The 16,251-nt window shown below is 37.8% G+C and overlaps 1 protein-coding gene across 1 annotated transcript; it reads right to left on the minus strand.

The window, feature by feature from the left end:
* Positions 1-12,352: 12,352 nt before the first annotated feature.
* On the minus strand, positions 12,353-14,686 carry LOC131617154 (phenylacetaldehyde reductase-like). The gene is made up of 6 exons (XM_058888510.1): positions 14,520-14,686; positions 14,229-14,398; positions 13,936-14,127; positions 13,643-13,805; positions 13,027-13,210; positions 12,353-12,774 (listed from the first exon to the last, which is right to left on the minus strand). Exons 1-6 carry the CDS (start codon positions 14,635-14,637, stop codon positions 12,630-12,632), a joined length of 972 nt encoding a protein of 323 aa, XP_058744493.1. The 5' UTR covers positions 14,638-14,686; the 3' UTR covers positions 12,353-12,629.
* Between the last annotated feature and the right edge of the window lie 1,565 nt (positions 14,687-16,251).

The raw sequence follows: 16,251 nt of genomic DNA on the forward strand, positions 1-16,251 counted from the left end.
AAGATGTATCATGATTTGAAAAAGTTGTTTTGGTGGCCGAGAATGAAGAAAGAAATTGCCGAGTTTGTGTACTCTTGTTTAATTTGCCAGAAGTCAAAGATCGAGCATCAGAAACCGTCTGGGTTTATGCAACCGATGTTTATTCCTGAGTGGAAGTGGGATAGCATATCAATGGATTTTGTGTCGGGTTTGCCGAGGACTGGCAAGAATTGTGAAGCTATCTGGGTCGTGGTAGACAGATTGACGAAGTCTGCACATTTTATACCGGTGAGAATGGATTATCCGATGGAGAAGCTAGCTCAGTTGTATATCGAGAAGATAGTTAGTCTTCATGGTATTCCTTCAAGTATCGTGTCAGACAGAGATCCGAGGTTTACGTCTAAGTTCTGGGAAGGTTTGCAGAAGGCTTTAGGTACTAAACTGAGGTTGAGTTCTGCTTATCATCCACAGACGGATGGACAGACTGAGAGGACAATTCATTCGTTAGAAGATTTGTTACGTGCTTGTGTGCTGGAAAAAGGAGGTACTTGGGATAGCTATCTGCCTTTGATCGAGTTTACTTACAACAATAGTTATCATTCGAGTATTGGTATGGCTCCGTTTGAGGCTTTGTATGGTAGGAGATGTAGGACGCCGTTGTGTTGGTATGAATCTGGTGAGAGTGTTGTGATTGGACCAGAAATTGTACAACAGACTACAGAGAAGATTAAGATGATTCAGGAGAAGATGAGAGCTTCTCAGAGTCGTCAGAAGAGTTACTATGATAAAAGGAGGAAGACACTTGAGTTCCAAGAGGGAGATCATGTGTTTATGAGAGTTACTCCTATGACAGGAATTGGTCGGGCATTGAAGTCAAGGAAGTTGACTCCGCGTTTTATTGGACCGTTCCAAATTTCTGAAAAGGTGGGAGAATTGGCGTATCGTGTCGATTTGCCGCCGAGGCTTGCAAATTTGCACGACGTGTTCCATGTGTCTCAATTGAGGAAGTACATTCCAGATCCGTCCCATGTGATCCAAGTAGATGATGTACAGGTAAAAGACAACTTAACGGTTGAAACATTGCCCGTGAGGATTGAAGATAGAAGGCTGAAGCAATTGCGTGGCAAGGAAATAGCTTTAGTCAGAGTAGCTTGGGGAGGACCAGCTGAAGGGAATGTTACTTGGGAGCTAGAGAGCCAGATGAAAGACTCCTATCCGGAACTCTTTGCTTAAGGTATGTTTTCGAGGACGAAAACTCTTTTAGTGGGGGAGAGTTGTAACGCCTGTATAATTTTAATATTAATTTAATTTTATTATTGAATTAATAATTAGAATTATTAAAGAAATTGTGGAAATAATGAATAAATGAGGTTTTTGGCTTTTGGGCCATATGTGGAAATAGAGAAAGAAGGGGGGGGTGATTCTGTAAACCTTTTTCTAATTTTATTATTATTTCATAAACATTGGAATTGGGAACAAAGAAAGAGCGTGAAAGAAAGAAGTCTGAGGAACGAGGAACGTGAAGGAGAACGGTAGAGGGAGAGACCAAGAATCAAGAATTGTCTAAGGTAAGGGGGGACTTGTCTGATTATCATCTATTATCGGGTTAGTGGTTGATAATGCTGAATAGATGTAGAATTCAGATCGATTGAGTCATATGATAGGTTTAGGGATTGTGTCAATTGTATGATGTTTGATCTCTATGTGTGAATCTGTGATGTCTGTGTTGTTATAGTCTCAATTGATGCGTAATTGGCGCATTATGTGACGTAAATTGTGTTGTTTGGGCAATCTATGTGTCTATGTTCGCACTGGTATGTATTGGGGGTGTTTGGAATGCATAGAATGCTGTTTTCTGCAGGTTGGGGTTTCTGAAATCGCCGGTTCGTGCCGCGTGCACAGGGATGGCGCCGCGAACAGGTGGGCAGAATGCCAGGAATTTGTGATACGCTCAGGTCGCGCCGCGTACCTGCGTTCGCGCCGCGAAGGCGTAACTTTTTCTCGTTCCGCGTCGCGTGTGGATGTGTGCGCCGCGAACTGCTTGGCAGAGAGCCAATGAATTTTTGGGACGCTCAGTTCGCGACGCGAACTGGAGATAGCGCCGCGTGCTGTTGGTGTTTTTGAGATATTTTCTAAAAAGTTCAAAGATGCATAACTTTTTAACCGTTGGTCCGTTTAATGTGCCGTTTTGAGCTAAACGAACCTTATAGGATAATCTATATGATGATGATTGATTGTTTTTAGAATGATGATAATACATGTGTGCTATTTCTTATTGGTGATGATGATTGGTGCAGATACATGTATGTTTTCTATATGATGATGATAGAATTGTGATTGAATGGTGTTAATATATATGAACATACTTGATGATGATGATGATATTGATGATAATGATGATGATGGTATAAGTATGTTATATATGTTGCGTTCATTCACATTCATTGATGATACTGTATCCATAAGGGTGTGTTGGATCAGTGAAGGGCATGATTCCCATTGTGTGGAATCTGTGCTGGCAGGGCCGTATCTTGATGATGTTGGATCGGTCATGGGTTATTCCCATTGGATGATGTTGGTACCACATGCATAGTGTCAGTCCATTCATATGCATAATTTATAACATGATTGGAGGTATTCCAGTGTTGTAAATGTTGATGATGTGTTGGTTGTTATTTGATTTGTTTCGATTGTCTGTTTATGAAACAATTGGGTGAATGATGCAACTGTGACGTGTTATTGCTTATAACCTTATAACATTTGTTAATTATGACGAGACTCACCCTTACATGTTGTCATTTTTAGATTGAGGATAGCGGCTGTTCGACTCGGTGAGGATTAGCTCATGAGTCAGTGTTTTTAGTTAGCGTCAGGTGTCGTGCTCTGATAGTTGTAACACTGGGAACGCTTGTTTGGAGTTTTGATTGTAACTCTATGTTTATTTGTTTGGATTGAAGTCTAATACATTAGTGATAATGTGGATTTGATGAAGTATTTCCGCTGCGTAGAACATGAATTTGATTAATGAGTTATGATTCAGGTGTTTTCAGTAATGCATGACTTATAGTGACGTGTGTTCTCATTATTTATGAATTGTGATGCCTCTCTACATGTTACTCTGATTTAATAATTGTTTATTTGCCGCGGGTTATTAGAGGGGTGTTACAATAGTGGTATCAGAGCATAGTCGGTCGTTGTGACCAGAGTCTTAGTGTCAGTGTCAGTTTTCCTGTGTATACGACTAATACGAGTTATTTGTCGATACTTTGTTCTGACTGGATTGTTGTATTTAAGCAGAACAAATGGCTGGAAGAGGAGGAAGGAACGATGATGCTCTTGCTGAGGCTCTGGGCATGATTGCTGGTGTGCTTGGAGGAGGGACTGTAGGAGCAGGGATTGGTGCTGATAGGCAACTGGGGAATTTTCAGAGGAACAATCCTCCATTGTTCAAAGGCACGCACGATCCTGAGGGTGCTCAGAAATGGCTCAAGGAGATCGAGAGGATTTTCCGAGTCATGGATTATGCTGAGAATCTCAAGGTGAGGTTTGGTACTCATATGCTGTCTGAAGAGGCTGATGATTGGTGGTTGACAACCAAAGTTGAACTGGATGCCGGCGGTACAGCGGTTACTTGGGCTATATTCAAAAGGGAATTTCTGAGGAGGTATTTTCCTGAGGATGTCAGGGGCAGAAAAGAAGTGGAATTTTTAGAGTTGGTTCAAGGTAACATGACTGTACCAGAGTATGCTGCCAAGTTTGTGGAACTGGCAAAGTACTATGTGCACTACAACAACGACGAAGCCAGTGAATTCTCGAAATGTGTCAAGTTTGAGAATGGTCTTCGTGATGAGATCAAACAGTGTATCAGGTACCAGAGAATCCGGAGATTTGTTGACCTGGTGGATTGTAGCAGGATTTTTGAGGAAGATAGCATCAAGCTGAAGTTATCTCACTCTCGCGAGTTGGTTGACAGAAAGGGGAAGAAGCCTATGACCAGAGGTAAACCATATGGTAGAGGTAAACCTGCTGATTGGAAGAAACCCAGTGGGGGAGATTCCAGTGCTCGCATCAGATGCTACAATTGTGGTGAGATGGGACATCGTAGGAATGAGTGTAAGCTGAACCAGAAGAAGTGCTTCAAGTGTGAGGAAGTGGGTCATGTTGTGGCTGATTGTAAGAAGAGGGTTGTGACTTGTTACAACTGTGGTGAAGAGGGTCACATCAGTCCTAATTGTCCTAAGCCAAAGAAGAACCAATCGGGAGGAAAAGTTTTTGCTTTGACCGGGTCAGAGACTACTCTAGAGGACAGATTGATTAAAGGTACGTGTTTCATTCATGGCACACCTTTAGTTGCGATTATTGATACTGGAGCAACTCATTCTTTTATTTCTTTGGACTGTGCTACGAGGTTAAATCTTGAGATATCTGACATAAATGGAAGTATGATTATTGACACTCCTGCGTCGGGTTCAGTAACTACTTCGTCTGCATGCTTGAATTGTCCGGTTGACATTTTTGGTAGAGAATTCGGAATGGACTAAGTGTGCCTTCCATTGAAACAACTTGATGTAATCCTGGGGATGAACTGGTTGGAGTTCAACCGTGTTCATATCAACTATTTTGAGAAGACGGTAATTTTTCCTGAAGAGGTTAGTGCTGATAATCTGGAAATGACAGCTAGGCAGGTGAATGAGGCTATCGGAGATGGTGCAACAGTATTTATGTTGTTCGCATTGATGAATGTGAAAGAAAATGTGGCGAGTAGCGAATTACTTGTGGTGTGTGAAATTCCAGAAGTTTTTCCTGAAGATGTGAATGAATTACCGCCGGAAAGAGAAGTGGAGTTTTCTATTGATTTAATTCCGGGAACTAGCCCAGTGTCGATGGCACCGTATCGTATGTCACCATCTGAGTTGGCCGAACTGAAGAAGCAGTTAGAAGAATTACTGGAGAAGAAATTCATTCGTCCTAGTGTTTCTCCGTGGGGTGCGCCTGTGTTACTAGTAAAGAAGAAAGAGGGCTCGATGAGGCTGTGCGTAGATTACAGACAATTGAACAAGGTTACTATCAAGAATCGGTATCCATTGCCGAGGATTGATGATTTGATGGATCAGTTGGTTGGAGCGCGGGTATTTAGAAAAATTGATCTGAGGTCTGGGTATCACCAGATACGTGTGAAAGATGATGACATTCAGAAGACTGCTTTTAGAACAAGGTATGGACATTATGAGTATTCTGTAATGCCGTTTGGAGTTACTAATGCACCTGGTGTTTTTATGGAGTATATGAACAGGATATTTCATCCTTATCTCGACAAGTTTGTGGTGGTATTTATAGACGATATCCTGATATATTCTAAGAATGAGGAAGAACATGCCGAACACCTCAGAACTGTGTTAGAACTGTTGAAAGAGAAGCAACTTTTTGCCAAACTGTCGAAGTGTGAATTCTGGTTAGAAGAAGTTAGTTTTCTTGGACATGTGATTTCTAAGAATGGTATTGTTGTTGATCCTACAAAGATAGAAGCCGTGTCTCGGTGGAAAGCTCCGAAGTCAGTGTCAGAGATTCGTAGTTTTCTTGGCCTTGCAGGTTATTACAGAAAGTTTATTGAAGGATTTGCAAAGTTAGCATTGCCGTTAACTAAACTAACCAGGAAGGGACAAGCTTTTATTTGGGATGCAAAGTGTGAAGAAGGATTCCAAGAGCTAAAGAGAAGGTTGACTAGTGCTCCTATTTTGATTTTGCCGAATCCGACAGAATCATTTGTGATTTATTGTGATGCGTCACTAATGGGTTTAGGTGGTGTGTTAATGCAAAATCAACAAGTAGTTGCTTATGCGTCGAGACAACTTAAAGTAAACGAAAGGAATTATCCGACTCATGATTTGGAGTTGGCAGCTGTAGTGTTTGTTTTGAAGTTGTGGCGACACTATTTGTATGGTTCGAGATTTGAGGTATTCAGTGATCATAAGAGCCTGAAGTATCTCTTTGACCAGAAAGAGTTGAATATGAGGCAGAGAAGATGGTTAGAATTCCTGAAAGATTATGATTTTGGCTTGAATTACCATCCGGGTAAGGCAAACGTTGTTGCTGATGCATTGAGTAGGAAAACCTTGTATATGTCTATGCTAATGGTGAAGGAATTGGATTTGATTGAACAATTCAGAGACTTGAGTTTGGTATGTGAAGGTACTCCTACTAGTGTTAAATTGGGTATGTTGAAGTTAACTAGTGGCATTCTTGAAGAGATCAGAGAGGGTCAGAAAGATGATGTTGAGTTAATAGATAAGTTGACTTTGATTAATCAAGGCAAGAGTGGTGAATTCAGAATTGACGAAAATGGTATACTGAGGTTTGGTGATCGAGTTTGTGTCCCTGATATTACTGAACTCCGGAAACGTATTTTAGAGGAAGGACACCGTAGCGGATTGAGTATTCATCCTGGTGCTACCAAGATGTATCATGATTTGAAAAAGTTGTTTTGGTGGCCGAGAATGAAGAAAGAAATTGCCGAGTTTGTGTACTCTTGTTTAATTTGCCAGAAGTCAAAGATCGAGCATCAGAAACCGTCTGGGTTTATGCAACCGATGTTTATTCCTGAGTGGAAGTGGGATAGCATATCAATGGATTTTGTGTCGGGTTTGCCGAGGACTGGCAAGAATTGTGAAGCTATCTGGGTCGTGGTAGACAGATTGACGAAGTCTGCACATTTTATACCGGTGAGAATGGATTATCCGATGGAGAAGCTAGCTCAGTTGTATATCGAGAAGATAGTTAGTCTTCATGGTATTCCTTCAAGTATCGTGTCAGACAGAGATCCGAGGTTTACGTCTAAGTTCTGGGAAGGTTTGCAGAAGGCTTTAGGTACTAAACTGAGGTTGAGTTCTGCTTATCATCCACAGACGGATGGACAGACTGAGAGGACAATTCATTCGTTAGAAGATTTGTTACGTGCTTGTGTGCTGGAAAAAGGAGGTACTTGGGATAGCTATCTGCCTTTGATCGAGTTTACTTACAACAATAGTTATCATTCGAGTATTGGTATGGCTCCGTTTGAGGCTTTGTATGGTAGGAGATGTAGGACGCCGTTGTGTTGGTATGAATCTGGTGAGAGTGTTGTGATTGGACCAGAAATTGTACAACAGACTACAGAGAAGATTAAGATGATTCAGGAGAAGATGAGAGCTTCTCAGAGTCGTCAGAAGAGTTACTATGATAAAAGGAGGAAGACACTTGAGTTCCAAGAGGGAGATCATGTGTTTATGAGAGTTACTCCTATGACAGGAATTGGTCGGGCATTGAAGTCAAGGAAGTTGACTCCGCGTTTTATTGGACCGTTCCAAATTTCTGAAAAGGTGGGAGAATTGGCGTATCGTGTCGATTTGCCGCCGAGGCTTGCAAATTTGCACGACGTGTTCCATGTGTCTCAATTGAGGAAGTACATTCCAGATCCGTCCCATGTGATCCAAGTAGATGATGTACAGGTAAAAGACAACTTAACGGTTGAAACATTGCCCGTGAGGATTGAAGATAGAAGGCTGAAGCAATTGCGTGGCAAGGAAATAGCTTTAGTCAGAGTAGCTTGGGGAGGACCAGCTGAAGGGAATGTTACTTGGGAGCTAGAGAGCCAGATGAAAGACTCCTATCCGGAACTCTTTGCTTAAGGTATGTTTTCGAGGACGAAAACTCTTTTAGTGGGGGAGAGTTGTAACGCCTGTATAATTTTAATATTAATTTAATTTTATTATTGAATTAATAATTAGAATTATTAAAGAAATTGTGGAAATAATGAATAAATGAGGTTTTTGGCTTTTGGGCCATATGTGGAAATAGAGAAAGAAGGGGGGGGTGATTCTGTAAACCTTTTTCTAATTTTATTATTATTTCATAAACATTGGAATTGGGAACAAAGAAAGAGCGTGAAAGAAAGAAGTCTGAGGAACGAGGAACGTGAAGGAGAACGGTAGAGGGAGAGACCAAGAATCAAGAATTGTCTAAGGTAAGGGGGGACTTGTCTGATTATCATCTATTATCGGGTTAGTGGTTGATAATGCTGAATAGATGTAGAATTCAGATCGATTGAGTCATATGATAGGTTTAGGGATTGTGTCAATTGTATGATGTTTGATCTCTATGTGTGAATCTGTGATGTCTGTGTTGTTATAGTCTCAATTTATGCGTAATTGGCGCATTATGTGACGTAAATTGTGTTGTTTGGGCAATCTATGTGTCTATGTTCGCACTGGTATGTATTGGGGGTGTTTGGAATGCATAGAATGCTGTTTTCTGCAGGTTGGGGTTCTGAAATCGCCGGTTCGCGCCGCGTGCACAGGGATGGCGCCGCGAACAGGTGGGCAGAATACCAGGAATTTGTGATACGCTCAGGTCGCGCCGCGTACCTGCGTTCGCGCCGCGAAGGCGTAACTTTTTCTCGTTCCGCGCCGCGTGTGGATGTGTGCGCCGCGAACTGCTTGGCAGAGAGCCAATGAATTTTTGGGACGCTCAGTTCGCGACGCGAACTGGAGATAGCGCCGCGTGCTGTTGGTGTTTTTGAGATATTTTCTAAAAAGTTCAAAGATGCATAACTTTTTAACCGTTGGTCCGTTTAATGTGCCGTTTTGAGCTAAACGAACCTTATAGGATAATCTATATGATGATGATTGATTGTTTTTAGAATGATGATAATACGTGTGTGCTATTTCTTATTGGTGATGATGATTGGTGCAGATACATGTATGTTTTCTATATGATGATGATAGAATTGTGATTGAATGGTGTTAATATATATGAACATACTTGATGATGATGATGATATTGATGATAATGATGATGATGGTATAAGTATGTTATATATGTTGCGTTCATTCACATTCATTGATGATACTGTATCCATAAGGGTGTGTTGGATCAGTGAAGGGCATGATTCCCATTGTGTGGAATCTGTGCTGGCAGGGCCGTATCTTGATGATGTTGGATCGGTCATGGGTTATTCCCATTGGATGATGTTGGTACCACATGCATAGTGTCAGTCCATTCATATGCATAATTTATAACATGATTGGAGGTATTCCAGTGTTGTAAATGTTGATGATGTGTTGGTTGTTATTTGATTTGTTTCGATTGTCTGTTTATGAAACAATTGGGTGAATGATGCAACTGTGACGTGTTATTGCTTATAACCTTATAACATTTGTTAATTATGACGAGACTCACCCTTACATGTTGTAATTTTCAGATTGAGGATAGCGGTTGTTCGACTCGGTGAGGATTAGCTCATGAGTCAGTGTTTTTAGTTAGCGTCAGGTGTCGTGCTCTGATAGTTGTAACACTGGGAACGCTTGTTTGGAGTTTTGATTGTAACTCTATGTTTATTTGTTTGGATTGAAGTCTAATACATTAGTGATAATGTGGATTTGATGAAATATTTCCGCTGCGTAGAACATGAATTTGATTAATGAGTTATGATTCAGGTGTTTTCAGTAATGCATGACTTATAGTGACGTGTGTTCTCATTATTTATGAATTGTGATGCCTCTCTACATGTTACTCTGATTTAATAATTGTTTATTTGCCGCGGGTTATTAGAGGGGTGTTACAATGATGATATGTGTTGTTTTGGTGATTTATACGATGTTCATGTGAGTTATGAGAATTATTAAGAATTAAGTATTTGAGAATAATTAGAATAATTAGTTGGGATTATTTTAATTAGTGAAATAGAATAATATTCGTGTTAGAGATGATAAGGGCAAGATATTCAATTCAAGGGGCTAAGTAAAGGCAGAAAGAAGAAAGCCATATTAGGGGTCCTAGGGGTAAAAAGAGAAAAAAGGGAAGAGAGATATTCATTCGATCGTAATAATTGGGGGGAACATTGTGAAGAGGAGTTAGGGCACAGAGAGGAAAAGAGGTAGAGTTCAAGTTAACCCGAAGAGGATTCAAAAGCAAACTACAATCTAAGGTAAGGGGAGTTTATCTTGATTATTATAATCGATTTAAGTGTTAGGTAATTGTAGGATTGTTTTGGATTTTTGGCTTATGAGGATTATATGATAAAGTGATAAATACTAATGAATTAGAAGTGTTAAATTGTGATAGAATAGTACCCATAATATAGAATACATAGGGATGTTATTGGATGTTGAAATTTGGTGTTTAAAGGGTGTTTTAGGACATATAATATGTTGGAATCGTAAGAATTGGGACTGGTTCTATGCAAGAAATCGCAACAGGAAAATCCTATTTGCATGGATTCGTCGGAAGAATCGACCCAATCACCAGGAGAACGAGTAGGAGAGTGGATGCAGAGGCTACTGATTTCACTCACCAGGAGAATATATCCTCTGGCTGAGCGAATGCTGCCTGAAATAGAAAAATTTGTAAAATTCATAACTTGAGTTTTAGGACTCCGATTGACATACCGTTCAAAGCATTGTGAAGCTATGGTTATAATCTATAACTTAGTAAAATAAAATGAATAATAGGAATCATATTTCTAGGAGTTATATTGTGATCCACTTAGTGATTATATACTAAAAAAGCACTTAGTGATGAATGATGATGCGTTTTTACTAGCTGTGGTCGTATCTTTGTGTGTTGTTGCGCATCATGCATTCATAGAATTTGTCAGGACGAATAGTCCGGTGATGTTTTGCAGGATATTGATCCAGCGATGTACGAAGGGCGATATGATCCAGTGATGGCCTCAATCCCATAGTGTGGATTGAGTGCAATTTTATGAAGTGCTCAGGTTCCAAGCGGGAACCGATCCTATTGGTGGGGATCTTTAGAGATAACGATGACTAAGTCATCAATGATGTTTTGGTATCACATGCATGAGTCTAATCATGTTGCATCTCATTATCTTTGGCATTGCACAATATTTAAATTAAGTGATGTGTTTGATTTGATTCTTGATTTGTGGTGATTTGACGTGGAATACTAGTAACTGCTGTTATGCTATAGATGTAGTAGATGATGTTATGTTGCTATCCCTATGCCATGGCTACTATATGTATTACTTTTTTTTTTTACAATGATTAGGATTTACTCAACTTTTCTTCTTTGAAATGTTGCTTCGAAACGTGGGTAACTTTCAGGTGATCAAGTTTAGTGCAAGTAGCTTAGGAGGTAGCTTTAGAGTGCGCTCGTTTAGTTTCTGTTGAGTCCAGTGGATCTTGCTCTGATATGTAACATTGGGTTTGAGATCAATTGTGTGTGAAATTTGAATACTTTTGTTATTTTGAAGAATTTTGTATTACTTTTATAATCATGTTGTTATAAGTATGAAGTGTGGTGATTTTGTTGATGTTTGAACTATCTTCCTCGGTATTTGGTTAATTTGTGGAGGAGTTTTAAGGATTATTTATTTCCGCTGTGAAGTTTGAAATGGTTTGATAAATAAGTACCAAAGATTCTATTTATAAATAAGTGCTTTGCAACCCGTCTTACGGAGCAGGATCGTTTGTTACATGAAGATGTGACACCCTTGTGTTTTATTTTTCGTAAGAATACAGGCGAAATATGTTTGGGTTAGAAGGGTGTTACCCTAATCATGGTCTACTACAAATCATCCCACACATGATTCTTCCAATATTATTTGCATAGAGAATAATCTTAATCCCCTTTTCATCAATTTTTCAAGACTTTGCATGACTGAAAGTTTAGTATGATGACTCAAAGGAGTGTTGACGATGCTATCCTCGAGCATTTTAAACTACTCAACCACCTTCTTCAAGTAAATAGATTTAAATAAGAACAACTCACAGATTTTATGATTTATTCATGATATTCATCCTTTAGTAGTTTTCCAAGTTTTTAAGTAGAGAAATGATATGTTTACACTCTCTTCCTACACCCAATGCTTTTTACACCGTATACACCTCTCTCTCTTTGTGTTGTACAATTGTCAAGGCAAGCAGAAAATTATTTAAAAATTGATGAGTATACATTAATTGTCCAAATGTACGGTGTAAGTGTACAATCCAGTGTCCATATAGCATTTCTCTTTTAAGTATCATTCTTTTACATAATAAATAAGACCAACACAGTCATATCTTTGAGGTAGTACAAACTCCCTCCTCGCCCTATAACTGATAGTTTGGAACCACTGTGTTGACCCTTCTTAGAACTAAAATGGGGAGCCTTATTATCTTCTATCTTGCTAATCTCACTAGTAGAAATCTCTTCTTTAAATTGAGCTTTATTTATCAAAATTTCTGAGTCTTTAACTTCTAAGTCTTTACGGTTCATCCTGACAAGGGTCTCATAAAAAATAACATCTCTAATTCAAGGAAATTATAAAGGTACAATGAATAAAAAAGCAAGAATATTGGCTTACATGAACACAAAACCGGTTTACATGCATGCCCTCTAAACTCAATATCAAAACTTTATTCCATTGCAGAACAATATTCACCCATTTTGATTAAATACAAACTTTACACGCCTTATTTTATAATGGCAATTCCTTCTCAACAACATAACTTATAATAACAACTAAGTGAATATGGTTGAAGTTGTCAACTTCTATTCACAACAACAATAATCATAAGTGTTATTCCGCTGTTGAAATTCACTTCCAATTTATAGACCAAATGACACTAACATCTTGTCATGTATTTATTGATTAAGTGGGATGTCATGGCGGATTAAAAGTCGATAATTTTTTTCTCTCTGAAGCTTTCCACAGTCTCCTTGAGGCTGACTTCCAAAGGGGTAAACTCGACCCCCAAGCTTTTTGCCTTTTCCTTGGAAATCTGATAATTTTCTATATACGGTTCTTCATCTTCACACCTTAAAAAATTGTAAAGAGAGTGCGCAGTTTCATAAGTTGTATAAGATACAATCCAATTTAATCTGTGATAAATTTAAATTTGTGTAACTCTATATAAAAATACCTATCGTTTACAAAATATATTAGTTAGGATAATAAATTCTGAAAATTCAATACTTACTGAGTTTCTATATATAAACTAACTTAATGGCTTAAATTGTATAACTCACATTTTAGATGCATTCTTAGTTTAGTTTATCAATTGAACTTACTTGTCTGAAATTTGGAATGTTGGGTACAGATCATGTAATAGCTTAGCAAGTTCTGATAAGTGTACCCCTCTCTCAGATAAACAATATCTTCCACTAGCAGAAGCAATCTCATATGCGTAAATATGTGCGTCGGCAATATCTTTCACATTCACCCATCCATAAGCATTATTTGGAAATGGTATACCTGCATTCAAAGATTTGAATTACTATGCCACAGAACAATTTTTTTTTTTATCACCACCGGTTTAGTCTGGTCCGGATGTCAGTTCTGATATCAAGTGGTTTCAGCCTCCTCCCGATCGCAGTTGCGGTGCCACAGAACAATTTTTTTTCCAATAAATATGACATATTGACATTGACAATTAATATGTCACAGATTGCCAAAGTTCATTATTATTATTTAATCAAAGCAATAGTTACACTAACAAAAAAATATAAGAAACAACTACGTGAGCAGGACAATATTATCAATACTTAAAAGAACTATTTTTTAAATATTTATTTCTGTACAAATTTCAGGGTGCAAGACAAATTACCGTACAGACACGTAAAATTTGACACAGTTAAATCATAGTTAGATAGGGTCTTATAAGTTTTTATGTCAGGAAAGAATTACCATTGATTATGTCTAGAATTGGTTGAACACTTTCGTTAACCTCTGGTTGTAAGAGAGGTCCTGCAACCATTGTTGGGTTAATAACAACCATGTCAATCTTGTTTTCATTTGCAAATTCCCATGCAGCAGCCTCAGCCAAAGTCTTTGAAAGCGGGTACCATAACTGAAAACATAAACAGAAGTTGGCAAGAAAAAACACATCATTCAATGCAACTGTGATTCCCTACAGAAACTGCATGTGCCAGATTCAAGAGCTTCAGGTTTTCATTCTGAATAGGAAAAACAATGATAACCTGAGATTCCCTACAGAAATCTGGATCCGAAAACCATGTCTCATCAACTATAACTTCGGGATTCTTCGGCCTTGTGTTTAATGCAACTGCTGCAACAGAAGAAGTAAACACAACTCGTTTCACCGTTGGTGATTTCGCACATGCTTTAAGAACATTAAGAGTTCCCTTCACCGCCGGATCAATCAACTCAGCCTGAAATATAGAAATCCAAACCGATGATACACTTACAACCACACCACATTCAACTATTTGTGAATAATTATACATTGATTATTTAATAGATAGGAGTGAACCTGTGGGTCGTCTACGACAAAACGAACCGGTGAAGCAGTATGAAACACACCATCACATCCTTCAATAGCAGAGTCAAAGGAACCTTCATCCAAAAGATCAGCCTTAAAAAGATGCAACCTCTCCTTTGCACCATCAAGTTTAGTCAAGTGGTCAACCTTTTTCGGATTACCTGCTTGCACACCAATAAAACCACTCATTCATAAGGATAACCGAATAGCTAAAACAAAAAGAACAAGAATCTGATGAATTTATATAAAGAGAAAGAAGTTGAAGAAAAAAGAAGCACCGACTTAGATCTCGAACGGTGGCTCTGACGGTGTAACGACGTTGGAGGAGGAACTTGACAATCCATGAAGCGATATAACCAGAAGCACCTGTCACACAAACCACCTTTCCTTCTCCACTCATTATCCTCTTTCTCTAGTTCTTTCTCAAGTTTTGGACTGCCCTTTACTGTTATATAAAAATATTCTAGATTATTGCCCATACTTCATATTAAATGATAGTAGGGCCAACTTCATTACCCACAAAAAATAAAAAAATAGTTCAATTTTGATTACCCGCACTTAATTATTATGCTTAATATTTTTATAAATTTAAAGTAATTTGATTGTAGTTCAAAACTTGTCTACTTAAATATTAGTGATTTGTCTATTTTATCAAGGATAAATATTTGTCGCACACCTTTTTTTTATATTTATCAATGGCAAAGCACTGGTAATTGAAAATGCAGTACAATCTTTAAAATGGCCATAAAATGAGATTGGTGTCACTATTTTAAAGTAGTGTAAAAATATAAATTTTTAAATAATTGATCAATAAGAAACAAATATTTATTTTACGTATAAAGTTTATGTGCTGATGACTTCTATAATAACTCATTTTCAAAAGTAATATATCAAAAAAATTAAAATGTAAGAATATAGTTTTTTTACATAAAATGTATAGTTAATGTATTATAATTGTTCACATTTTTATATCGATGATATTAAATAATAATAACTTTAATCATTTGTTAACAAAAAATTGTTTCATATAAAAATTTGTACTAACTTTTGGAAGGACAGATGGTGCGGTGAATCCCTGCTCAACTCTTTGACTAGTAATGATGTTCTGTCCAACATCAATCTAAATGTTATCATTGCCTCTTAAAATCATAACGACACCTGGAAATTTCCTACATCTTGGAGAGACTTACTCATAAAAACCAGAATTGTTGGGATTAACTTACTCAACATTGAGGTTGGAAGGGATCAGTTGATTTAACATGCTTCTCGTCAGGGTATCTTGACTCTCAAATATGCTTTTACATTCAAGCAACCACCTTCTTCAAAGTTTCTCTCACTATTACGGAAAACTAATTTAACAACGGTTGAAAAATACATATAATCATGTAGCTGCGGGTTCAGGTATTGATATGTAGAGTGTAGTCGTAAATGTGTTACTTACGATCACAGTCCTGGGACCGTTGTTGTATTATAGAAAGCGTGTGCGATATCACAACCGTTAATTAATCCAACTGTTGTGATAGGCCTAAAGGTCTTAGGTTCGATTCTCAGCAACAACATTTTAGAATATAACTTACAATTCATCAAGGATACATTAGATAATCATTATGTTAAGTACCCATAGTGTATTATATATCACGTAGATTGCTTGTTTTTCCATACACCTCATTAAAGAAATACAACCAATCAAATTGTGAAGAATTATATAATCTAAAAAATAAACTATTCTTGAAAACCAGCTTAAACAAACAATTGTTTTTCGAATTGCATGTTTCTCATCATTTATTTCACGCTCTTTAGCATTTAGAATGTGATTCAATGACCTGATTTCTTTAACACATCGATATCTTCTCTTATAGTTTAATTTTGATAAAATCTAGTTATTGGCTGGGTCTACCTCATTGTCGTCGCTTATCATCATGATTGTTATGATGACAATTCAGACAACATTAATTTATATAATTTGGTTTTCAAATACAGCTTAATTTTCAGATTTTAAGTTTTTATGTCAATT

The sequence above is a fragment of the Vicia villosa genome, linkage group LG7, assembly GCF_029867415.1.
Source record: "Vicia villosa cultivar HV-30 ecotype Madison, WI linkage group LG7, Vvil1.0, whole genome shotgun sequence".
NCBI lineage: Eukaryota > Viridiplantae > Streptophyta > Magnoliopsida > Fabales > Fabaceae > Vicia > Vicia villosa.